Source organism: Tachypleus tridentatus, chromosome 9 (genome assembly GCF_004210375.1).
Source record: "Tachypleus tridentatus isolate NWPU-2018 chromosome 9, ASM421037v1, whole genome shotgun sequence".
Taxonomy (NCBI): Eukaryota; Metazoa; Arthropoda; class Merostomata; order Xiphosura; family Limulidae; genus Tachypleus; species Tachypleus tridentatus.
The window spans coordinates 77,853,120-77,880,555 of NC_134833.1; the positions used below are offsets into that span (position 1 = coordinate 77,853,120).

The 27,436-nt window shown below is 31.6% G+C and overlaps 1 protein-coding gene across 1 annotated transcript in view; it reads right to left on the reverse strand.

The window, feature by feature from the left end:
- The window catches only part of LOC143225549 (uncharacterized), a 127,792-nt gene that overhangs the window by 33,596 nt on the left and 66,760 nt on the right, over window positions 1–27,436 (reverse strand). The window contains exons 12-24 of the mRNA XM_076455202.1: window positions 26,946–26,999; window positions 24,908–24,970; window positions 24,373–24,417; window positions 23,384–23,503; window positions 22,800–22,890; window positions 19,814–20,107; window positions 16,361–16,483; window positions 13,490–13,668; window positions 8,145–8,235; window positions 7,688–7,803; window positions 6,974–7,151; window positions 4,856–5,038; window positions 375–482 (exon numbers count right to left, since the gene is read on the reverse strand). Of these exons, the coding sequence (XP_076311317.1) occupies window positions 375–482; window positions 4,856–5,038; window positions 6,974–7,151; window positions 7,688–7,803; window positions 8,145–8,235; window positions 13,490–13,668; window positions 16,361–16,483; window positions 19,814–20,107; window positions 22,800–22,890; window positions 23,384–23,503; window positions 24,373–24,417; window positions 24,908–24,970; window positions 26,946–26,999 (1,645 nt within the window). The remainder of the gene's footprint in view (window positions 1–374; window positions 483–4,855; window positions 5,039–6,973; window positions 7,152–7,687; window positions 7,804–8,144; window positions 8,236–13,489; window positions 13,669–16,360; window positions 16,484–19,813; window positions 20,108–22,799; window positions 22,891–23,383; window positions 23,504–24,372; window positions 24,418–24,907; window positions 24,971–26,945; window positions 27,000–27,436) is intronic.

The window sequence follows — 27,436 nt, forward strand, 5'->3', positions numbered from 1 at the left end:
TGTTTGCTCCTCTACGTAAACAATTTTCTCAACCCAAACGAGCTGTTTATATATATGTGTTTTTTCTACAAGTGGGTTTTCTCGACATCAATGATTTGAAAGTTCTCGTAACATGATGCAATAATACAAGTGACAATTCATAACAACTGAACTACAGAACATATGATTTGTACACAATTATGTAAAAAAACCTATAATAAACTATCACTTCTAAACACAACTAAATTTAGCACTCAGTCGCATTAAACTTAAACAGCTGTGTACATCTAACAGCAACACAATATCATGAAGAATAAATATCAGTTAATTTCTAATTTAACACAAAGTCTATAATGGTTATCTTATTTTCAATAAAAAAACTTCACATTACTAACCACTCATGCCTGGTGCTCCTGGGTACCCAGGCTCACCAACAGGCCCTGGTTCTCCAGGGAATCCCATTGGTCCTTTGTTTCCTTTATCTCCATGTGGTCCTGTCAGTCCTGAAAAAGTGATAAATAAAGTTCCACTTAACTGGCAAATAAACCTTTTCTTTATTTTTAAATAAAACGTCTGATTAGAACATCTAACAAGAGCACAAAAAGTGACAAACCTAGAGACATTACAGACAAATATGCTTAAATTATTGTTTCAAAACTTTGTTGTCTCTCAACATCACTAGAATATTACTATTTAGAAATACACAACATAATTCATGCTGTACTGTATTTAAATCTCCCAGTAGTGTGCTGAAAGAAATGGGATTTTATTTCCTACTAGTCAACCACATTACATTGCAACCAATGACTCTACACCAATAAATATTTTGATGTAGTAATCAGAAAATACTTCTCAGTCACCTCCCTTGTAAACAAAATGCATTTCCTTTATCAATCAGAGAACCTCATCATTATCATTTTGGTAAAATTCTGGCTTGGTAAAGATCTTTGAAAGAATCAGAAATACTGAAGTCACACAGTGCAAATTTAGGAATCCACACATTGGTGACTTGATTACATGTTCAAATGAATGTCTCTGGCACTTGCCATCTTGTAATATTTCACACCATCTATAGTAGCTATACTTTACAAAATATGATACAGATAGCACAAGATGGAATTTGAACTATCAACATGATCAATAATCAAGAGAAGTTTACTCATATCTATCATGCTGATATGATGGGTGTTTAAAATATGCTTGGAATAATTTTTCACAATTGGATTACTAAAATTTCAGTTTTAATTTAATATGCCACTTTATGTGATTGCAATGAGATTGAATACTAAAAAATTCAAACTTTTCTTTTGTGTAGCTTTTGTCAACTGCTGACGCACTCAGATATTTGTTGTAACTACAAAATATGCATACTAATCCCCTAGGACATGGCAATACACAAATAACTGCAATACGCACCCAACGCTGTTACAGAAAAATGTCATTTCTTAGTATAATGTATGTATAGATTACTATTATGGTATGTGAAAGTAAATCATTTATATTTCAGAATACCCATAGTAGTTGTAATACTACAGTAATACTTTATATTGGACTATTTCAAGAAAGTTCATATGAGTATTTAAAATATTTCATCTTTCCTTCATTAGATATACCATGTTGGAGATCATTATAAATACCGAGAGGCAAAAGGTATAAAAGACAAATACTATGGGAATGTTATCCATTTATTGTGTTAAAATGAACTGCACCAAAATACAGCCATACATTTATAGTTTAGAATGTTGCTGGTTGTCATCCAATCAATCATGAAGTGCTTTCTCAGAATAAAGCCAATAAAATTATAGGCAGTCATACATACTATGCCCAGCAATAATAGTGTTACTCCAGCAATGACACCCAGCATTCAAATATTCTATGAGAAACATGTAGAAACCAAAGTTTTGGCTGGTCAAAATTTCATGTTTCAGTAGGAGATGCATATAAGACTGTTTAGAGGATATGTGAAACTGTTAGTAATAAAGGTGGTAGAGGTAGAAAACCAAAAGTGATAATAAGGATTTCAAGGTACATTCATTACACAACAGATGACAAATGACTGCTGTGCTATCAGCATGAATGTTATCTTGAGAATAATAAAATGCTTAAAAATGCACATTAGCATGAAAAGGAGTCAATGGACTTGTAGATGTTTGCAAACCACAGGTAAGAGGGGTATAGGACTATAAACAGTGGAAAGAGAAAAGCTGGAGATATGTGCTCAATACAGGTGAATCCAAGATTAAATTGCACAGAAAATATCAACGAAAATTTGTTCAAAAGTGGAGCTGATGACAGTTTCATAGTTAATGCACACAATTCCCATTGATGTAGATGAGAGTGAAGCTATAGAAATGGTGCATCTGGATTTTCAGAAAACATTGACAAGGTTTTTACAAAAATAATATTTTTAGCTATGGAGGATAAGTTAGTAAATTAGATAGAAGAGTGGCTGGATGGAAGATAGCAGAGGGTTGTTATAAATGGAGTTCAGCTAAGCTAGATTAATGTTACGAATACCTCAGGGATCAATCTTAGGACCTTTGCTATTTTTGATTTACATTAATGGCATAGATGAAGGAATACTCCATAAGCCACTTAAATTTGTAGAGGATGTTATGGTCTTGGGTGTTGTTTGCTGTGTAGAGGATGCTGGTGATTTAAAAAAAAAACATTAGATCAATTAATGAATTGGGCAAATGGGTTTTATGTGATAATGAGAAACCCACTTGAAGTAAAATGTATTCTCAAGAGCTGCCACTGGTATTAAAACTAATTAAAATAAAGTACAAAACAACATTCTGACCTTATTATGTCATTTTCAGGTTTTTGTTAACCTGAATATGATCCAAGAAGGTCAAAACATTGTTCTGTACTTTGTATCTCAGGATGGCTGGTATGGGTATTAACACTTACTAATAAAGCAGAAAACAACGTTTTGACCTCTTTAGGTCATCTTCATGTTAACATGTGGGTTTCTCATCACCACTAATGTTCTGTACTTTATATTAATTAATGTTTTAATACCCATACAAGCTGTTTTTAGGATACAAATGGGTTTTGATTATAAGAAATGCAAGATAATGCATGCGAGTTATCATAATTTGAACTACAAGTATAATTTGGATGGGAATAACCTTAACAGTGTCAAGAAAGAAAGATATCTTGGTGTAATGGTTGATGAGTTCCTTAAGCCATTCAAACAGTGTACTGTTATACTAGTCATAGGGCAAATAGGATTTTAGGTTGTATCTACAGAAGAGTGAATCCAAGACTAAGGAGGTTATAATTTCGTAGTACAAGTCATTGTTTAGGCCACATTTGAAGTATTGTGCTCAGTTCTGAGCTCCTTACATCAATAAGGACATTGAATACATGGAAAGGATTTAGGGGAGGGTTAGTAGAATAGTGTCTGTGATGGAGGTATTGTCATAAGAGGAGAGGATGAGTTCTCTCCAATTGGTTTTTACAGAAACAAGAAGAGCTGGGGTAGATCTGATTGAGGCATTTAAGAATATAGTACTGATGCATCATCTTTATTCATACAGTAGACATAAATATAAATTTTGGCAAGTTAGGAGTAATCTTTAGCTAAAACAGTTTTCTAACAGGGTGGTTGATCTTTGAAATGGGTTGTCTTCAAATGTTGTGGAGGTAGTAAATTTAAGTGAGGTTAGAAAAAGCTTGATGACTGTATGAAAGATAAGGGCTGGCTTTAAGATTTAAAAAAAAAATTTATTTATCTAATAATTTTAGTTTACAGGACAAAACAGCTGTGATGGACTAATAGATTTCTTATTGTCCTAAAACATTATGTTATGTTAGAATGTTTGTTTTGAATTTCACATAAAGTTACACGAGGGCTATCTGCACTAGCTATCCCTAATTTAACAGTGTAAGTCTATAGGGAAGGCAACTATTCATCACCACCCACTGCCAACTCTTGTACTACTCTTTTACCAATGAATAGTGGGATTGACCATCACTTATAATACCCCTATGGCTGAAAGGGTGAGCATGTTTGGTGTGATGGGACTTTGAACCCCCGATCCCCAGATTATGAGTTCAGCACCTTAACCACTTGGCCATGCTATGTAAATACAGAAATTGAAACAATATATAAGCATCATACTTTGATAAACTGTGTACCATCATGATAAAAAGGTGTAACAATCTGTGTAAAGCAAAGTGCTCAGGTAAAAAATACTAGTGCATTGTACAACTTATTTGATTTTTTTGTTATATTTCAACCATTAATGAATTTATCATGCGGTTGCTATTTCTTATTTTTGTAAAACTTGTATCACTTTGTATTCATAACTATTTCAGTTACTGTATATTTGACAGATTATATTTGATGGATTTCATTATAATCTCTAGGACATACTATATGTTCCATCATCAGTTCAATGTAATTATGAATTGCACTGCTTTGTGGAGAAAATTCAAAACAGCACTTTAAACACTCTTATTTCACTTCTTCTAAAGTCTGAAACAAAGTTAATAAAAATGTATAAAAATTTTTATTAGATTATGTTTATGCATTCCACTGACTTGTTGGAGATTTGAAAAGAATTTACAACAAAAAATCATTTCTTCTTAATTGCATGACATTAATAGGTTCTATTAATATGTAAAAAGAATTTAAAATTAAATTCTTTCATCAAATGTATTTGTAATAGTTCTTGACAGGTCCAACTACTTCAGGCCTTTCTTTAGGAAATACGTATAATCTATGATTATAGTTTGGTAACTAAAAAACATCCTTAGGTTCATAATCAACTTTTTTCACTTTCTATGTGCATAATCAAGTGAAGGTCTATTCTATAAGAATATGTATTAGCATGAATGTATTTTTGGTTTTTAGGAGAAAACCCACCTCTAGGTCCAAGTCCTCCAGGTAACCCATCAATTCCAGGTAATCCTTCTAGTCCAGGAATACCATCCTCTCCAGGTGGTCCCCTTGGTCCAGGTTCACCTTTTGCTCCATTAAATCCAGGCTCTCCCTTTTCTCCTTGAGGTCCTGGTAGATGAGTGATGTTTGCAGGTGCTGGTAATTGTCCTAAATGAAGTAAAATATGTTTGTTCATGTGGCAGTGAAATAATTAGTCTGTACTTACTCTGCAAAATATCTGGAAATGAAATACAAAAGTGCCAATAGAATATTGTTAAGCTAGTGCTTATGACACAACTGACTAATAAGGGGTACAAAATTTCAAGATAATCGAATATCTGCTAAATGTGCCTATCTAAACAAAAGGTAGGATATGTTAAAGTATGGATGCTAAAACATAAAGTATGAAATACGTCAAGGAAGTGAATTAAAGTATTTGATTTACAAGGTGTTACATTATATATATGTAAAAGAACAATGATGTACACAAGTTAAAAAATCCAAAGGATTTATAAAAAACGAACAACTTTAGTGTAAACATACAATTAAGACACACTAAGTACATACATTTAACAAAACATTTGAGTACTTTAGAGAATAATAGCGACAGGTAAAGAAAATTGTTATCATCCAAGATAAGACGTTTTTGTTTTGTGTACAAGTGGCAGATTCAAGATCTTACATTCTTTAGGCATTAAAGAGTAAAAAATATAAGATTCTACATCAATATGTTATAATATTGACTGATTAAACACCATGTATTCAATAGAAGGCTCAGTAAGTAATATCAAAACTATTTTAAATGTGGAAATCAACAAGTCATGTGATAAACATAGCTGACATAACTCACAATACAATGGCATGTATTAAATTACATTTTGACATTTCATAAGTTGTGAAATACCACCAAAATGCACCACTTTTTGGAAGAGTGTGTAATAGCTTTTCCTACACAAAATATTTATAATACGCTAAGGTGCTCAGATCAAAGATTTAGAATTTTCTTGTACTGAAAATGGCACTGAAAAAAAAGAAGAAAATGAATGAACGTGAGGCTCCAGTGCCATACACACAGTGACCTACAATAAGTTCTACACCAGCTGTGGTATGAAAAGTTAAGTATTTTGTAACAGGTGAAAATCCATGAACACAGAGAATGATCAGTGGAAAAACTCATTCACATGTCCCAGGCAAAAGTGTGCAACATAATCAGGAAAAATCTCTCTTTGATAAGCAACACAAACAAATGTGTCTAAGTTTCTTTTGTGATGTACCATTCAACCATGCATACTTCATGCAGCCAGAGAATGAAATTGGTTCTGGTGCTATTCTATACAAAGAACGTTAATCAAGTTGCTTAATGCAGGATGTATAAATTTCTGTGCAACTGAAATGTTGAAATGAATGGTGAAAAACACTGCTGTCCTTGTACATTAGATAAATTATGAAAAGCTTTCAGGGAACAGTGGCATGCTTTTTAATATAATAACCTATGATGTAAACTTTTACAATGGAAGCTATATTGCAGGACAATTTTTAAGAGGCATGATCATCAGATAGACCATGGACGGACATTATGACATGAACTGTAATGACATTTTGAAGTTCCAAATATCCTTTTAACATATTCACCCTCTGTATAGAAGATACTAATAGGACCTTACACTTTTCAGGCAATACAAATGATAGATTTAGGACTTTGAATTTTTAGACAGTATCAATAATAAAATTTATACTTTAATTTCTGTTGACTGTGATAACAACACATATAACACACTGAATTCTCTATAAAGAGAGATCCAGATTTTGGATCTGAAATTCTGTTGACTATGCCAGTGAGTTATTTAGGACATTAAATTCTTTGGTTAGTGCAACAGACGGATTTAGGACTTTGCCTTGTTTTATGTAACAATTACAAATGTATGACATTATGAGTTGTAAATATAATTAGTGATAAGCTTAGGCTCTTGAGCTTTATAGAAAGTTCTACTGACATATTTTAGACATGTACACTTAAGACTGTAAAATACAAAAACAAATACTAATAACTGTTTGATTCAGTTTTAAAATATTGAAATCTATATTTAGAATACATTGCAATACCTGGTTCTCCTTTTAAGCCTCTAGTCCCTTTATGTCCAGGTTTACCAGGTTCTCCTTGATCTCCCTTTTCTCCAGGCAACCCAGGTCTTCCAATTCCAGGTTCACCTTTCATACCAAGTTCACCAACATGACCTACATGTCCATGCTTTCCAGGAGGTCCACTGAAACCTGATGAACCCTAATTAATGTAAATATTTTAAAAATATATTAAGTTAAATAGAGGTACCTACATTTTTATTACACTCTTGCTGTGTAAATATTTTAAACATACCCACTTTATACTTCTGTTTTGATGCTGAAATTTTGTCTACTCATGACATATGGTTTCAATGTCCACTCGTCTATCAGCTTTGTTGTAGAAATATTGTGATTAAATGTTTTATTTATTCATACATTACTGTATGTGTGAGCTTTCCCAATTGTTAATTAAATAAAACGACAGCCTTCTGTTTGTATATGTTCAAAATTGAATACATTCAGTGAATCATGAGGCCATTTAGCAACCCATAAAAGAATTTGGCATGGTATTGTAAAAGTCACCTAAACCATCAGTTGCATAATTCTGAGTTTTATGCAAGTGCACATATACATTCCCACTTAAATCTTTTACAATATACATAAATTTTGTAAATCATTATATTTACAAGTTTTTATCCTTGCTAAGAGAAAGAGCAATTAACATTTAACAAATATAGTGTTTAGTTTATAATGAACCTTTTCTCCTTCTTCTCCAACAGCACCAGGCTGACCAGGTTGACCAGGTGAACCAGGTTGCCCATCTAATCCAGGAAATCCTGGAAGTCCTGCAGGTCCACGCTCACCTTTATTACCTACAACAAAGATAACTATCTTAGATGTTGAAATTTTAGAGATTTATAACAAAATTATTAACACGGAAAGTTCACCTGACGCAGATTCCACATGACAATAGATGAAATATCAACTTCCAAACAATATGAAATTAGTTAATAATATACTTTAATCACAGTTTCTTTATATGACAATTATAGATATGAATCCAAAGTTTAGTAACTTAATTTTTTATTTCAAGATTTACAGGCCAAATTGAAAACATTATTTAGAATGGTCTAAAGTTATTTAATTTCATGAGAAGATAATGAACTGATCTCAATGAAGATGATTAATTAAAATAATTTATTCTTTAATTTACCTCTTGGGCCAAGATATTCATTAGGTCTAACAATGGCAGGTTCTCCCTTACTTCCCTTCTCTCCATCAGTTCCAGGAATACCAGCTTTTCCCTATTTAAACATTAAAAATTAGTGATTAAGTGTTGCTACTAAATAATAAAACTTATAAAAATTTCTTTGCTACATGTAATTTAAATAATATTTTGTTAACCGATGGTAATAACATGAGAGCATTGTTACACTAACATGGAGTTTTTCTACAATTGTTTTTTAGGTTATAATTAGTGGCACCTGTCACTTGGCCAACCACATGAAAATAGGTTCCTGACATTTGATTTACAACAGATCTCAGTTTGTCTACTCATGACATGTAGTTTCAATGTCCACTTGTCAATCAGCTTTGTTGTAGAAATATTGTGATCAAATGTTTTATTTATTCATACATTACTGTACGTGTGAGTTTTCCCAAATCTTAATTAAATAAAACAACACTAACATGGAGTTTTTCTACAATTTGTAGGTTATTATTAGTGGTACCTTTCACTTGGCCAACCACATGAAAATAGGTTCCTAAAATTTGATCTACCACAGATATCTAAGTTTTTAAACTTTTAAAGTTAGATTATGTTCATAAACTGGCTTTGTAAACTATTAACATTACTAAGATATACTCCAGTTTGGTAATAATTTGTTACAAACTACTATACATTTATTTATGTTGTGATAACCTACATCTGCTTACACCCACATTCAGTTATTCATATAAAAATCTACTGATTTTTACTTTAAAATGTAATGGCTTATCAAGTACTACTTCTTCCAAAGTAAGAGAAGGGCACCAAATCAGAGGGATGAACTGCATTTGAGCAACTCAACTCTGGAAAAATCACCCATCCAGAGGAACTTGTAACTCTCTCTATATACCAGCAGAAAACCACTACCCTACTTGAATTGAATGGTCATAGCCATCTTTGTGAAAACCATCCAGCAGGTTGTTTCCACAGTTAACTACTCCAGCAGCTTGGAATTGGAAAGGACTCCTGTACTCAACTGGAAGAAAAGATGAAAAAGTACATTGGGGTGTCTGGAGGGACTGCAACATCTGAGACAGTGCAATGGGTGATCACACAACTTTATTTGTAAAACCACACCATACTGATTTATTTAGTTGAAGAATGAAAGGGATAGGTGACAGTCCCCTTCTGCTTCACCCATGCTGCCAATGGGTAGTGTGGGTCAGGACAGGCATATTATGATGCAAGTATTATGAAGAATTTGCACTTGAATAATCTTGTGACACACCCCATCTCAAGGGTGAGGGTACACAGCCATGGAAATATAGAAATCAACATTTCCAACACTGCAGATATGATGGATATCTGCAAATGCTTATAACTATCTAAGTGGATACATTCAGAGTTACTGGTCAGGCACTGCATGTTACAGAGCAGGATCCAAAGTTAAGCTGAAGCAGGGGTTCTTTAAAGAATCCCCACATCACACCAAACATGCTTACCCTTTCAGCTGTGGGAGCATTATAATGTGACGGTCAATCCCACTATTCATTGGTAAAAGAATAGCCCTAGAGTTGGCGGTGAGTGGTGATGACTAGCTGCCTTCCCTCTAGTCTTACACTGGCAAATTATGGATGGTTAGCGCAAATAGCCCTCGTGTAGCTTTATGCAAAATTCAAAAACAAACAAATCTTTAAAGTAAACAAAACACTAGTAATGATTTACCACACGTCACAGCCATGCCAAAATAGGGAAAAGAGCTATAGGTAGTAGGCGATATCCCAAGGAATTTGAAAAAGTGATGTGATGAAGGTAGTGGAAGATAAATGTATGCAAAGTCCTCCATATGCCAAATAGTAAAATCTCTTTCAATGGTCATTGAAGATAAAAGAAAAGGGAGCAGGGAATGAGATGTAGTTGACGTGAGAAAACATGAACAAGATCACGTTCATGGGAAAAGAAAGGTTGCAAAAAAGAGAGAAGAAGAGCAAACAACAGAACAATGGAGGGCACAGACAGGACAGAGAAGTCAAAATAAATCAGAAAGAGGGCAGAAATGGAAAGCTAAGAATGGGCTAATAGGAGAAAGAAGACCTGAACAACACAGGTTACAGAGGCAGTAGCAAGGAAAGAACAATCCAGATAAAGGATAAGTGAGGAGTGGTACAAGGACCTGGTAATGTTGAGGGCGAAATTATCTGGTCTATGATGACTGCATGCAAGAATAAAAAAGAAATACATCATCGAAGAGAGGTGAAACAGAAAAAACACAGACAGAGTTGCAAATGGAGTTGTGGTAAGGGCAGAAAAGACAACAGTAATGTCCCAGACTGGAAGCAACAGATGCCTTGGTGGCCAACAGAGCTGGATGGAACAGATTGACAGAGAGAAGACAGGAGAAGCAAGAACATTGCAGAAATAGGAAAGAATAGAAGATATGGAATAATGCTGCCCAACACCTGAAATTGAGGAGGCCAAAGAAACCCTCTCAAAGAGAATGTGAGGTGCTCTGAGATACAGGTAACCTTTAGGTGAGGAGCCTGGAAACCCAAAGTGAATGTCCATGAGCAACAGATACCCCACTTGTGTGGATAAAGATAATTGTGGTTGAGGGTGATGACAAAGGCATCAATAAGGAGTGTACTCAGATGCCAACAGAGCCACCAAAAAATGGCAGGATTCAGGTACCACAGCTGGGATAAACAAAATCCAGATGGAAAAGACAATTGACCAAGAGAGTAAAAGCACCTGTGACATGACACACCATCAAAATAATTTTATTTGCATGGGTTCAAGGAAGAAAATCCTAGTGCAAAAACACAGGGAATGGGACCTTGTGTCCCTTGGATAATCAATAGAAGCAACATGGTAAACATGTTAAAATAGATCTTAACCATTGGTTTAAACATATTTTAATTCTAAAAATTCTAAAACTCAACATATTTCAATTCTAAAAATGTTGATGTAGATACTAAATGCAACTTCATTTGTCAGCAGTGTTTTGAGTAATTTTTGGCACTAATTTGCAGAACTTTAGGTTTAAACCTGTAGGTTTATACCCTGGTTTTATGTAAGGCTTAACAAAAATACATAAAATTTGTTTACCCCCCCCCAAACCTATTCTATCTAATCTTGATTCCCATGCCTAAAAATTTTTTAAATACATTGTACATGCAGTAGGCTCACTGACTATGAACAAACTTACTGTTAAGATAAAATAATTATTGAACAGTTATTCCCAGCCGTAAATAATCAGCACTCTAATTTTAACCAACAAATATTTGAATACCTTTTCAAATTGGCTGTCAAGGGCAACAACTTCATTTTTAATAGTCACCAAACAGACAGTGTGGGGATGCCATCTCTGGGTCTGACTCTTGGAAATATTGTTTTACATTATTATGTCAGTAGCTGGATAATTTCCCTCCCTTTATAAACACTGACTGTGTCAAGAAATTGTTAGAATACCTAAACTCATAACATCCACACATAAATTTTACATGCGAGATGGAAGAAAACAATAACTTAGCCTTTTTAGATGTCCAAGCAAACAAAATAAACAATCTTTTACCACATCCACTTACTGTAAAAAAACATTTACTGGCTTATACACCCATTTTGACAATTTCATACCATATTCCTTCAAACATAACCTTGTTCTAATCTTTTAAACACAGCATATAATATCTGTTCTGACTACTGCATTTGGGCATCTCAACTCTGGGATTCAGAGGATCTTGTAACTCTCTCTATACTAGCAGAGCACAACTACCCCCATACTCTGAACTTAATGGTTATCTCCATCTTTGTGGAACCCATCCAGCAAGTTGCTTTCATCTCTCCTTGTTCTAAATGTTTTAAACACAGCACATAATATCTGACTACTTCTGTCTTCACTCAGAAATTTAAAAAATTCATAACATATTACCATGTAATGGTTATACCCTTAAATTTTTACAGTCTGTCACAGGAAAATCTTAACAAATAGAATAGAACCTTCCAAAAAGTTATACACTGTCTAAAAATATCCATTAGTTCTTATCACTCTTTCATTAGGAAAGAAATTTTTAAACCCAAATCTCAGTTCATAAAATAATCAAAACATACTACCTTTAAATTAAGCTGCATTTATTATTTACATCAATATTTAGAATCAAAAATATGTTTAAAAATCCAAGATGCTGCACCTGTTTCTATCCACTCATGAGTTGCATGCGAGTACACTTGTGGTAGCTGTGAAACAACCTAAATTAGTAAAACTACATGTCACCTACAAATACATGTACACAAGCACATGGGAATTTTAGCAAGAAAAAACGAAGATAAGCTAATTAACCCATCCAAGATTAGTATTTGATTGCACATTGAGAATAACAACCACCCATACTTCTAGAAAACTTTAAAATTATTGACTCCAAACCCAAAGATTATGAACTCTTTCAAGGAAAGTGTCTCCATTTTCAATGATCATCCAACACTAAATAATAACATCAACTCCTCCATGTTGTCATTTATGTAATTAACTCCAGCTTTTCAGTCTTTTAATTTGATATTTTTTATTATTCTAAATATAAAATATTTATAGTTACAATTAAGCCTTCCTCTATAACAGTTTCTCTTAACAAATGTATGCTGTATATTTTATCATAACTCCACAATATTGTTACCATTTAAATCTGTTCTTTCTACACTTCCAGCTGAACACAAAAACTTGCTCAATGCTAACATTGTTTTTGTAGTTCAAATATTATGAACTAACTTTTTTTGAGATATTAATGCTTATAACAAAATTTGAAGAAATTCTGAAACATCAATATTATTTAAAGAGGTTTTGTGCTGTTACAATGTTTTTAATATTCATTATAAAACATTGTTTTCCACCTGATGAACCAGTTGCACAATTAAGTATTTGTAGATATTTGTACTAATTAAAATAAGTAATTACTACAACACATGTAATATTTTAATGTGCATCTGTGTATTACATTTTGTCACTTAACTCATTATTTCATCCACTCACAAAAGGAGGGTACATGCAAAAAACATACTTATTAAAGGTTGGTGTGAATGATAAAACATGGGGATGCTGCACTACACTATTCCTATGTTACAGACTACTAGATTAGGATACATTAAAACTTGTTCCTACACATTACAGTACTATGCTACACCATTACATCCTGTTATTACAGATTATTAGGTTATGCTACATCATACCTTTGCTCCTATATTAATATTATACTACATCATCATCATTATAAGCTGTTGATATGACTGTAAAAGTTAATGTATGTCACATTATGATAATGTTTTGCTATATACTTCCAAACTAGACAAAACTAGGGTTTTACCTCATTGCCAGGAGGTCCAATTGCACCAGGTAACCCATCATCTCCTTTTTCTCCAGGTAGTGCCATTGGTCCAGGCTCACCCTGTGGACCTTGTAAGCCAGTTGGTCCATCCATGCCTCTTTCACCCTTTTCACCTTTTGAACCTGGAATACACTGTAAGCAACTTCTCCCAGCTTCACCTGAAAAGTTAGAAAAGTTTTAATAAATGCTTAGGTGTTCTTTATAAAAAATTTGAAACATTATATGTGAATTATAATTTGGTATACAGTAGTAATATATTTATAGCTACATTTAAAAATATGTTAGTGAGTATAACTTGCAATACTGGAAACTGCCTATAAAACAGAGATTTCAAAGTCAACATTTTACAATATGATAGTTTCAAAATATATTTTGAATAAATCTAAAACTTTCATAGTGCTCAAGGATAAGTAAGAGAAATATATATTCATACTTTCTTAGTGGTCAGGAATGTGAAATTAAAACACAAGATTAAGATAATAAATTTTAAATTATATATTTGAAGGTTAAAGATTAAACTGTAGAGGATTAAATTCAAACCTTTTCATGTTGAGAATACATGTTAAAGTAGGTTAAACTAGAGATAAGACATAGGAGAATCAACAAGTATATATGTTAAATTAGAAATGGACGTTACAGCTTGGGTTATGATTAAAGATTAGTAAATTACAGGACTGTGTTTTAGCATTAAAAGTTATAAAGGGTATACTAGAACATATAATTTGTAATATATAATAGTAAACACTACAATTTGTAGGCATTATTGCCATTTGCTGTAGCTCTATTTAGAGCTCTGAGAGTGTTACCACTGGCCACTCATGGCATATATGGTGTTTCTGTTACATAAATTTCCTTAGAGATCTTTGTATAAGCACTGAATTCTACTTTTTTCTAACTACAATAGCCTATTTGTGGTCAGATATAGATACATTTGACATTATTATTTTAATATTTAGGTAATATTTAATATATATGTTTATATAAACCATTTGCTTTCCACACCAATAAGAAAGTTCTCATGACCTAGGTCCTCTGAAGATGGTTTGTCAAAAAGCAGTCTTCTTGACCTGGGATGATAATAATAACCAGGAACATATATTTAGCATGCACAAATAATTTTGATAGTGTTTGAAATGTGTATAGTTCTGTGAAAGTCAAATACAATTGTCACTAGCTAAGGATTAGATGCATATGATATTAAATACCAAAATAATTACTTAATTGTTAAGTAACGTCTTTTGAAAGATTTCTATGTGTGAAATGCGACACCAAATGTAAATATTAAAAGACAGAATAGTAGATCACACACCAAATTAAATTATGTACACTCAAAATAGTAACTTGGCTATACATCTGTCATGTGAAAAAAAACAAACAATATTCATACACAAGCATCCATTGAAAAAGCCTCACTGCCAGAAACAAATAATGAATTAATGCAATGGAAATGGCCAATTAAATGCAAGGGTTTTCAATTATCAGTCCTACAATTATGCATCATTACACTATTATTTTTATAAAAATCCAATTATTTCTAAAGATAACTAGAAAATAACAGATTGTACTTATAATCATATACCAAATGTTTTTTTTTGGTTAATTTTTTGAAGACTTTAACAACCAATAACTGAGTTTGAAAGACAGGTTTGAATTTTTTTAGAGTTCATGCACATGGTGAGAAACCCATTTAAAGTAAAAATGTATCTCGAGATGGCTGGTATGGGTATTAAAACTTTTATTAAAATAAAGTAGAGAACAATAAAGGTCAAAATGTTGTTCTCTACTTTATTTTAATAAAAGCTTTAATACCTATAGCAGCCATCTAGAGAAACATTTTTACATACTAGTCAGTCAATGTTCAAACACTTTTAATGTAAACAAATTTAATAAGTAATTTGTTTTATTTTTTTAGAAACTTACCTTGAAAACAGATAAAAGGTAAATGAATGTCAATTAATATAACTTTGACAGATTCGCTTGCATCATATTTAACTACTTGCTTAGTACATTTCATTAAATAATAATGTTTAGAGGATAAAAGAACTTGAGTATTATTAAAAATGAATGCTTTTTATAACAACAATACAAATAAATACAAATGCAGAAATGAATACTTGACATCACTATGCTGCATACTTACAAATAAGTTTTATGTCAGCACTGAAGCCTAACCTACTTAAATGTATTAATCTTAATTACTAAGACTAGCACAACCTGTTTTAGCCATAAATGCTGACTGAGTTGCTCATCCACACTCTTCCACTATTATAGGAATTCTATATAATTATGTGCCCAAGAACCCCCTGCCCTATTTAAATGCACATAATACACCACTGGTCATGCCAGTCCTGCATAATAAATGTTTTACTTTTTTTCTTTTTGAAGACTTCTAATGTTTATACAGCTACACTCAGCTGTACAATACTGGTGTGATGCTTCAGGCTAAGTATAAATTAAATAATTATATGCTCTTAATGTTATTTCAACTATCACATAATACTGTGAAAAAGAAAAAAATCAGTTTGTTAATGATGCTTTTAATATTTTTTTTTTCCATTGGTTTATCTTGTAGAGATAAGATCCTGAAAACATGAAGCAATTGTGCTACCAGTTGGTTCTTTAATATCTTTAATCAGATATATTAATGTGTGAAAACGTTAGCCACGTTTGTCATCAATCTCTGGTGAGAAAAAAAGATATTAAATACTTGATAACCCTGTTACAATAGCCCAGTCTCTGAGTTAAACTGATTTTAGGGAGTATGACTCACTGTTGTTTAGATTATAAATTCTTAGACAATCATGCCTTCTTCAGTACAATTTAGATTATGGAACTAACAAATACCATTACCCTTTATTCCTGTAACACCTGGCAATCCAGGCTGCCCTGGAATACCAGTAAAACCTTGAGCACCTTTTGGTCCTTGAGGTCCAGGCTGACCTGGTATACCTTCTAATGAATCACCAGCTGGACCTACAAAGAAAAGGTAGTAAATTATATATTTTGAAAATCAATGATGACAACATGATATTCATAGTTTAAACATTTAAAGGATATAATTATAATTAATATATGAAGAGCAAATAAATTAGTAAGCAAAAATTTCATACCATATATAAAATAACATGATATAAAATAATAAATACAGCACACAGTAAATGTCAGAGGCTAACATTAAAGTAAAACATCATAGACTCTACACTTTGTATAGAAATGTAAGTTACATTTTTCTGAGGAGTGGGATCATAGGTTTTTGGTTTTATATATATATATATATATACTGTTCTTTGTTTAAAATGCCATTTAATATCTTAAAGTGTGTCTCCATATAATTTCTGATCTATCAAGAGATTAAAGGTTTTGCTATTTCAATCAAAATACATGAGGGTGCATACGTATAGTTTTTCAAACTATACATTAATAAATGTCTTCATTTGTCAACATAATTCACCTGTCTGAAGTTTCCATAACATTAGCATGGAAATAAATTATTTTTAGTAACAATTACAAGTGTTTAGAATATTTTGAAATTGATCATAATTCATTTAAACAGTATCTATTTTGAAAATTTCTATGACCATAATTATAACTTCTCTCCTTCTTTCAAATCCACTAAAGTTTGACAGGAAGTATCATAAGTGCATTAAGTCTATTGTTGTCAAGTACACAATGAAATGTAAAAGAAAGATTCAGCTTTTAGAACAAACACCGTTTTGAATTTTGATATATTAAAATCTCACTTCCTTCTGGTGTTTCTTACGATATTTTATGTTGAAGATGTTGAATGGTTTCTTGGAGAGAAAATAGAAAACTGAAAGAAAGTGTACAATAACATGAATAAAATAACTTTAAACACATGTGTGTACATTTTGGTCATATGATATCTAACAGGTTCAGTGTTGATATATCACACATGGTGTGAGAAAGATACTATGATGTCATTCACTGATTGATTGATGAATGGACAGTTATTTAGTTATCAATCAAACTATTAGTGAAATGTCATTATCAATAAGTAACTGACTTAGAAAAAAAGCCTGGTATCAAAAGATTTCACAGAGTAAAGGGAAATGTGTGTGTGTGTGTGTGTGTGTGTGTGTGTGTCACATTGTTAAATGAAGATAGCTCATAATTATAATGTAGGATATACTTAAAATAACTTTCAATTACAGCTAATTGGATGAATCAGATGATGTTGAAGTGATAAATAAACAACAAGAGAACTTTGTATGTCAGTATTGAAGCCTATCCTATTGAAGTGTATACATTTTATTTATTTACTAATTTTATTTTTTGTAAAATATTTTACATCTGGGCCTTAGCTGCATAATTTTGATATGATATTCCAGACCAAGTAACCTTAAAGACAGTATGTTCCATACATATCTCTAATATAATGTAATATTATGCAAAAAAGTTTCCAAAATAAAGAACAACCAAAATAATCTAATGTATTTTAATACATATCCATCTTTCTTGCAGTATTTTAATCTTAAACCATTGTCACAGATACAATAACAGTTCTTTAATTCAACTAAGCTTATACAAGATAAGCATGCACTATTATTGTATATTTCACAAAAATATTGAGGTGAATAAAAGCAGGAATTTATTTAAACTGATAAAATTAGCATTCAATGAAAACCTTGCAATCCACATAGAATATAATTATACCAGCTAGATGGAATAATAAAAAAAACATAATTAAGTCAGTTTAAAATTACTGGACCTACAAAAATCATAATTATTCTAGTTTAATACTATAAAAACATACAAACAATGAAACACATCTTAGAAGTTGTAATTATTTCTCTGTCTTAAGTGTCATACAAGTTGATGGATGTAAACCACAGGTAAACCTTTATGATAAGTAGATGTAAATGCATCAGTTTAATAATATCAGAAAGACAGGAGTCACATGAGTGTTAAGTATATTTTGTATTGTAATGCTGAGTTTGTTCTATTTTAATTTGATTTAATTTAATATTTTATTATTATCTTATTCAGCTGGTTGCTAGAGTTTATGTTTAACCTTTCTTGTTTCCTTTTAGTTATTATGGTATCTAGCATGTTATTTGATGGAAACAATAATGATATTTTGTGACATATAGTTAATCCTCTAATTCATCCAATTATATTTAATTTTAAAGTGAATAATGTCACGCATAATAATGAATTTCACCCTTTTATAACTCATTTAAAATACAACTTTAGTCAGGTGAATTTTAAAAAATCTTCATGCAGTTTTTCTGCATGTAATATGACATTCTTGTTAACCAAATATTGAAAGATCATAAACATGTACTAATACTTTTAGTCAGGTAAACTTTGTGTAGGCTCATAGCTAGAAACTCACAACTTTGCCCATGTCTGATCTCTGCAAAAAAAAAAGGTGAGCCTATTTCAAGAAGTGTCTCAGACACTTGTACAATTTGAACTAAGTTAGGCTTTATTCCTCTCTGAATATTATTAGGAACTGTTGTCAACATATGCAATATTGGATTCTGGTGCAACATAATTTTAATAGTTTTCTGAATTTCAGCAGTAAATCAGGATTACTTGAGCCTTAGTTCTGAGCAGACATATACAAAATCATTTTTATCTTTCTCTAGTACAAAAGTTTTCAAGCTCCTCTAACCTATCTGTTATTATAAGTCTATTTGTGAACAAGAAGACCAACAAATACAGTAAAAAAGCCATAATAACTGTCAATAAAAATTTTGCTTATTAATTCACTTATGTTTATTTCTTCCCTTTGTTATCTGAGTTTCACATATTTTCTAGGGTAAATTTCCTGAATCTACATTTGCAAGTACTTTTGTTGAGTTTCTGTTGGCTATCAGTAGAACCTGACATAGGGACAACACTAACATAGGGACAAAAAAACAGCTACATTTGCAAAGATTTACATCAGTTTGAAAAAATATTTCGAACACAAGAATCAAGTAGATATGAAAGATAATTACCCAAGTTTCAATACTGTTATAACAGTAGGAATTAAGCAATTCTCAAATATAATTATATCAGTTCAATATTACTAAAAATATCTAAATCCTGTGAATGTAAAACACTATTACATCAGTTCACTAATATAAACATATAGATAAAATATCCAACAGAACTAGCATCATTAAACATGAATCTTTAACTTAATTCTAAAAGCTTAATACTATTATGAATGCTAATTAATGATAATTTCATTATAATCATGATTATTAAGAAGAGTATCTTTTCTGATGAAATATTGTTTCTATTAATTTTAATTGTTATTTTAGCAGAGACATCCAAGTTAGCTGTTAATACCTCTTTCTCCAGTAAAACCTTTTTCTCCTTTTTGACCAGTAATCCCAGGTAATCCTGGACTTCCATCTTGACCTTCTGGCCCAGGAATATTTTGCCCAGGGATTCCTCTGGGTCCTGGTTCTCCTTTAGGTCCAGGTGGCCCTGGAATACCTGGTGCACCTTTCAATCCATCAAGACCATCAAGCCCACGTTCTCCTTTCTCACCACCAGCACCTGGTACACCTGGTTTCCCTGGTGCTCCAGGTAGTCCATCTCCACCTGGAAGACCAGGAGGTCCACGAAGCCCAATTTTACCTATAAAAAACTAAATGCATTAAATTACTAGTATCTTATTAGAACATAAAACATAATAATAAAATATTATAAGGAAAATTATGAACACTGCCAGAAATAAAAAGTTGAAATTAGTTTTTACCAATTTTTATTTTGTAATAACAATTTACCAGTTATATTTATCAATGATATTCTTATGAAAATTAAATGTTAAGTTTAATTTCTGAAAACACTGAATAACTGGGTACTTTTAAACCAATCACTACCTCAAGTTGTTACCTCAAATATTTGAAGTACAAAGCAAAAATGGTTAAATAAATATTTCAACCTAAGTATTTATTCAGTGTCATTATTTCTAGCAACATAAATTTTATCCAAAGTACTTAAATTACTAACAAGTTAAACACTGTAGAAAACACTATAATTATCAGTTCCAGTTCAATATTTTTTCATCATCTCTTAAGCCACATTAAACAAGCAAAATACAACCTATACTAAAATAATTGCTATTCTTTAATCAGGGGTGAAAGGCTACTAAAATTTATACAATTACAAATTTTTTATATGCCCACATTCTTACATTAGTTATCAACATACTAATCCTACAAAAATAAGAAAAACATTATAATCTATATTATATCCTTAACAATCCCTGAAAAATAAGAAACCACCATCAACTTAAGTAAAGCATTTATCATTCCAATAAAAGCTAAAAAAAACTACAAATCACCACAATGATTTACACTCTACCCATTAAAAATACCTTAAAATTAAAAATCACCATCTGGATGGCTACACCAACTGTCATATTACTAACAGAAAAAAAACACAAAACACCAGTGTAATCTAGCCATACTCCAATCATTGGAAAAAACAAAACAAAAAACATTAAACACCAAAAACCAACATCACCTCTCATAAACTAACAGTATCACTTAAATTGTCATATAATTTATATGTATGACATATAAATTGGTCTATGATAAATTATTTTATCAATTAATTTATAAAATAACAATTACTTTAAATAAATTGACGTTACTAACACTACTAATTCAAACAAATAGTATCAATCTTACAAAAGTTTACTAATAATGGAAGATTGTGAAGAACTTGTTCTCCTTCCCCCAAAAAACTTAAATTAAGAGAATAATCAGCTATGACAACAAAATGTTACTTGTTTTGCTCAATGGCCAACACTGCATGCAACAAACACATCACAATTTAATCTTCAATCAATAAGAATTCATTTAATTCACCAGATTAACCTTAAACAGAATTTTAGACATATTTCCTGTCAAGCAGTAATGAAGACACATGGTAGTGATAACATAGCAATATTACATTTTCTGTAACATGGACTGTGGTAATCCAAGGTATCACATGTTTCCTGTGAATATGTTCTACTGGATTTGTACTTCACATACCAAATTTCAAGGCAATCCATTAAGAAATACATGAGATATAAAATCTCCAATTTTGAATGAATTTCTTTTTTTTTCTTTACACCAAAAGCACAGAAACTTTATTTGATATAAAACACATAGTTAACTGTCATGGACTTGTTTTACAAACTTTTTGGACTGATATATCTTTTCAACTAACACTTAAGAGTGAAATGTGGTCTAAATATAAGACACATGTGCAAATTTATTCAACAAAAACTGCTAAATCTGACCAAATTTTTGTCAAACGTTTTTACAACAGCTTCACCTAAGAATAAAGGTGGGCTGTTTTTAATTATTCGAATTAAAGAGCAGTAAAAATATAATGTGAAAGCACGTGCAGATACACGAGTATTGGTTAGGCCAAGCAAACTAGATTAGCAGTTTCTAGCTCAAGTTTTCAAAAGAATCATATTAGTGAATGGTTATTATTCATTTCCAACTTTTAAACACAAATTTGTTAAATTCTCCTAAGTAAAAAACATTTAATACCACATGATATTGATGTAAGTAATGATTCTTGATACAACTGTAGCAAGTGCACAGGTGTGATGTCAAGAAACTGTTAATCCAAAATCCATGATGTTACTATACAGGAATCTATTAACACACTTTTAGATAGGGAAACTACTACCATATATTTTAAAGAATCTAGTTGGTTCTGTAAGTATAGGTCTGTTCCAAATAATAGGACTGCAGTACTAAAGCTAATGTTGGTTACCATTAAGTGTCACTTTCTTATTTGCTGTGGTTTGTTGGTGTTTATTGACAAAAAGTCATGAGATCTAATCGAAAACAACTTAGCTGTAAAAACAAAATGTAACAAAAAGGAAAAAAAATAGAGCATGCAACTTAGAGGAATGAAATCAAAATTTTTTGTTCCACTTGAGGCATGATAGTGGGTAAAACAATGTGGCCTAACTAACTACTGAATGAATGTTTGGTTTAAAATCATTATCAGTGCTATAAGTTTTAGCTACCAGTTTGGATGCCAATTGTGATTTCATTTCTGTAAGTCACATATTCAATCCTTTTTAACTGCATCTTTTTTTTTTCAAACCTAAGATATCTTTGATTAGATTATTTTCACAATGAAATAAGTTTCCACCACTGCTAGCACTTCAACAAGTTCATCAGTCAATTAGGATCACAACCACAACATATAACACATAAAATTTATTATTTCATCCACCAAAATAAGCTAATGTAAGTTTACACACATTAATAAACATTAATAACCTAAGGGAAACATGCCAAATGTTTAGCACCTGATATGCCATCTGTCCCTGGAAAGCCAGCAAGACCTACTGAACCTCTGGGTCCTGGAAGTCCAGGGGGCCCTGCTACTCCTTTACCTCCCTAAAAATATTTTTCATGAAAAATTGTTTTTCTTGCAATATTCTTAGTTCAACATAGAAAGATTCTGCATTTTTACCATTCTGAGTTTGCAGTAGTATTATAAGAAGGTTTCTGTGCTTACTTTATACTGAATTAGCTTGGAGCAGGCTTAGTTCTAAGTTGAATAGTTTTTCTTTTCTTGTTTAGTGACATACATTGTTGATACAGAGAAATCGTTTTCATTGACACAAGTTACTTTTGAAACACTGAATTTTAAGTTCTATATTAAACACATTAATATAATAGTATTATCTTTTTAACTTTTATTACCATAAAGAAAATTGCCATGCTCATTTGCAAAAGAAGAAAGTCATTGGTTCTAGCAATAGTTGATTTTTTTTCATCAATTTAGTATTTTAGTACTGTAGTTTGAATCAATTACAGCAACAACTGAATTGTCTCATTAATTTGGTTTCACAGTTTTGATCAAAACTAATCATAAGAAATAACTTACTCCAGGAAGTCCAGGTGGACCATGTAAGCCTCTTGGTCCAATTTCCCCTGCCTTTCCAGGATTACCTTTCATTCCAGGAAGACCATTTAAACCAGGAAGCCCACTTTCACCACGATCACCCTGTTAGATTAAGAGTCAAAGTATGTTATATTTTTATGTGAGGAAATAGATAACAAATCACTTTCCATGTACTACTTATCTCAACCCTTTCCATGTCAAGTTTTTTTTTTTTAAAGAAAAAATGACAGGTTTTATAATTCACTTTTTGATAGCCCATTGTAGTGTATGATAACATGCAAATAAATTTGAGCAACTAATTAAAAATATGATGAAAATGGTTTGCCCAAATAAGATGTTACAAATATATTTTGAAACATAAGGGAGCCTGAGTTATCGTGGAAAAATCACAGAAAAGGATAAAATAATTTCCCGAGATAACAACGTGTAAATTTAAGTTACTAAAAAAATATATTACTCATAATTAGTTGAAGAAAAACGTATATTTTTTTAAAAATAGATGATGCATTTAAAAAATATTGAAGAGTATATATGGTAATGTTATAGCACCAAATTTACCAAAAGTACTTTACTAAAACAATAATGAAAGAAGATAAAACAGTTACATGTAATACATAAACGTTTTGCCTATTGTTTCAAATATTCTCTATCATATCATCCCATCCTAAGGAGTATAAGTGTTTTTGCAGTAAATGTAGCAAAACCCATTCTGTGATATATGTTTTACCAAAGTGATAGACAACAATAACTGTCTCACATTAAAAATTAAAAGAAGTCTAAATATGTAGTGTTCAATTAGTACAAAGTTTTAAGGTTATTGTCACAGAGTTACCAAGATGTCCAACAAAAATCTTGTTTTCTAAACACTGGGATCACACTCACATAAAAACACATTTTTAAGTGATTAACTGTTATTCAAACACAAAACAGACATTCAGATCATTGTCAGATCCAGCAGATAAAATTCTAACCTTATAACCAGCTACTCCAGTAGGCCCAGAAAAGCCATCTTTTCCCTGCAAATCAAAGCATATATTTGAAAAAAAATGTTCATAAGAGAAACATTAAAGTAAACAGAAAATTACACTAGATTGAGAAAATTCACACATTTTCAGGAAAATATTTTGATGTAGTTGTATTTCCACTCGAGCTATGTTTCTATTTCCATTGAACTTCTACAGTACATACAGGGAATTTAATTAAGTACTCTCAGCAAATTTTATTTCTTCATAAATGCTTTTTTAAGTGGAAATCTGTGATAAAACTGTTGCTATAACAATATATGTACAAGTAAATTACGTTATATGTTATATAAACAATAACATTTGACACCACAATATCATTTTAACAATCAATTACCAGAAATATAGCAAACTATTACACATTCATATATTTTACCGCAATGGTATCCAGCCCAAAACTTTCAAAAATACTACCTTGGAACTATTATAAATCACAAAAAATAAATGCAGCCAATGCTTGTGTTTAAAAACATATTTTATTTACCCTAAGTCCAGGAAGTCCAGGTAAACCTTTCTCTCCTTTCATTCCAATTTCTCCTGTTTTACCCTATAATATTTTAACAGCTGTTACTTAACCAAAAACAAATTATTTTATAGTAGAAAAAAACATTCAAGTTAATAATTTTCTATATTGAAAATGTATTTCCAATAATACTTACCTATTAAACTCAGTACTGAATTAATACTTATATCTGTTGACACTTTACTTATTCCATGACCTTGAACTTTGCTCACTTAAGCTCCAGTCTTTTATACCCTGCTTAATGGGCTCGGCATGGCCAGGTGGTTAAGGCACTCAACTCATAATCTGAGGGTTGCAGGTATGAATCCCCATCACACCAAACATGCTTACACTTTAAACCATCAGGGAGTTATAATGTGACAGTCAATTCCACTTTTTGTTAATAAAATAGTGGCTCAAGACTTAGAGGTGGGTGGTGATGACTAGCTGCCTTCTCTCCAGTCTTACACTGCTAAACTAGGGACAACTAGTGCAGTTAGCCCTCGTGTAGCTTTGTACGAAATTAAAAAACAAGAAACCTTGCTTAAATGCCCTTGGCGTTGCAACATTCTCCACCCACATTATGGTAATTGATGGAAATTGACATTGTGAGAAGTTGATATACTTAAGAAAGGCACTGGAAAAACAGAATCCATATTCCCCCCATAATGTCCTAATCATCAAGAAAAGCAGCCTTAGAATCCTCAGAAGAACATGTGTCTTCATTTCACACTGGATCAAATCACAGACAGCATCAACAGAGAATGAACCCACTTCCCAACCATAAAGAGTTGCCAGATAACAGAGGAGGACTTGGGGAGGTCTGATTAGCCTCTATGCTGAGAATACCAACATGAAAATACATGCCCAAAAAGTGTGTAAAAAATTATTTTTCGTATGTTTTCTAAGGAAACTGTAATAGTATATAAATCCAAAAGGCGATGTCAAAATTTCAATCCAGAATGTATAATGAAACACAGCACTGCTGCAGAGAAAACCATGACTAAAGCTTTGTCAAGAAACAGTGATTACATAATCTGAGCGAGATGCTTATACATAGTACCAGAATAAAAGATGCATTGACGTGGGTAAAGAGTGTTTCAATGCCAAGGGCATTTAAGTGGAATATAAAAGACTGGAGCAAGTGAGCCCAGTGCTTAGATGGCAAAGTCAAAATCAGGGAATAACTTAGGTGTCAGTGGAGATATGCTTTGGAATTTAATAAATTAAACTAATGAACAGAAGTATGGACTCTTTACCTATATATATACTTTATATATATAATGACTTCAATATATCTCTGATCTATAAATTTCTTTTCTAAAGAAGTACCTTATGGTGGATAAAAAATAAAATTGTATAGAAACTAGTAAGCTAATTCCTACTCTTAAGCTTATGAGCTTGAATTTCTCAATATTGTAATTTTAATTTTATGAAGAATTTAACCATAATATAAAGTTATATTGAGATTTCAAGTAAATATTTTGCTTTATCCTTCTAAGAGTACACTCTAGCTTCATCACTGGTTTGAATTAAGTGAGTCTGATTTATATTAATCACAGTTGTATTTACATATGTGTAGTACTTGGACTGATGTTTTCCCATACATTTGCTTCTGCAGTTCTGTGGCGGTGGGGAGAAATAGAGATGGTGATTCTAAAAAAACCTTTATTGTACTTTAAAATATACAGATGTATTTCTATAGCAATTATATTTTTGAAATAGAAAATATGAGAACTTAAAACAGAAGTATGTTGTGTAATGGAACTTCCCATGAATTCTTTGGAAACTGATTAAGAAATGATAATAGGCAAGTCATAAAAAACTACTTGCATATAACCCAATCACAAACTAATTTACTACTTTCTCAAAATTACTCAACTTTGATAATTACTTTCATACAAAGGAAAATATGAATAATTCCAATCCTAGACTAAACGTGTCATAGCAAGAATTTGGAATTCAAGGATAAAATTAAAAAAAGTATTTTACCAAGAAAGAGGTTATAGCTCTGTATTACCTGTACTCCAGGAATTCCATCAAAACCTCTCTCTCCTTCTTCTCCTTTTTTTCCCTAGAATAAAAAATATATTACTGACTTTTTTGTCATTATTTGGAACTAATGTCAAGAAGTTCTTTGATGAAAAAATTAAAACTCGCATTTAGGATCTTGAGTGAGAAGATTTATATTTGGAATACAAGTGGTGAAGGATTAGGTTATGTTGTGCATATGTGAAGACCAACATTTAAGTTTGTAGGTCATAACCTGTGTGGCTACTTTCATTTAAACTTCTCTGTATGATATATTTAAAATACTAAGTATGACACGAATATTTATAATATACAGTGTTATAGGTATAAACTACAGTTAAAATAATCTGTATGATGCAATACAGATTAGATACTATACGGGAATATATGGAGCTAGGGAACTGTATAAGAGAAAACTAAAATTAGCAAACCATTTGTAGAAGTGTTACAATTAAATTAATATAAATAAAAAGCTACTGT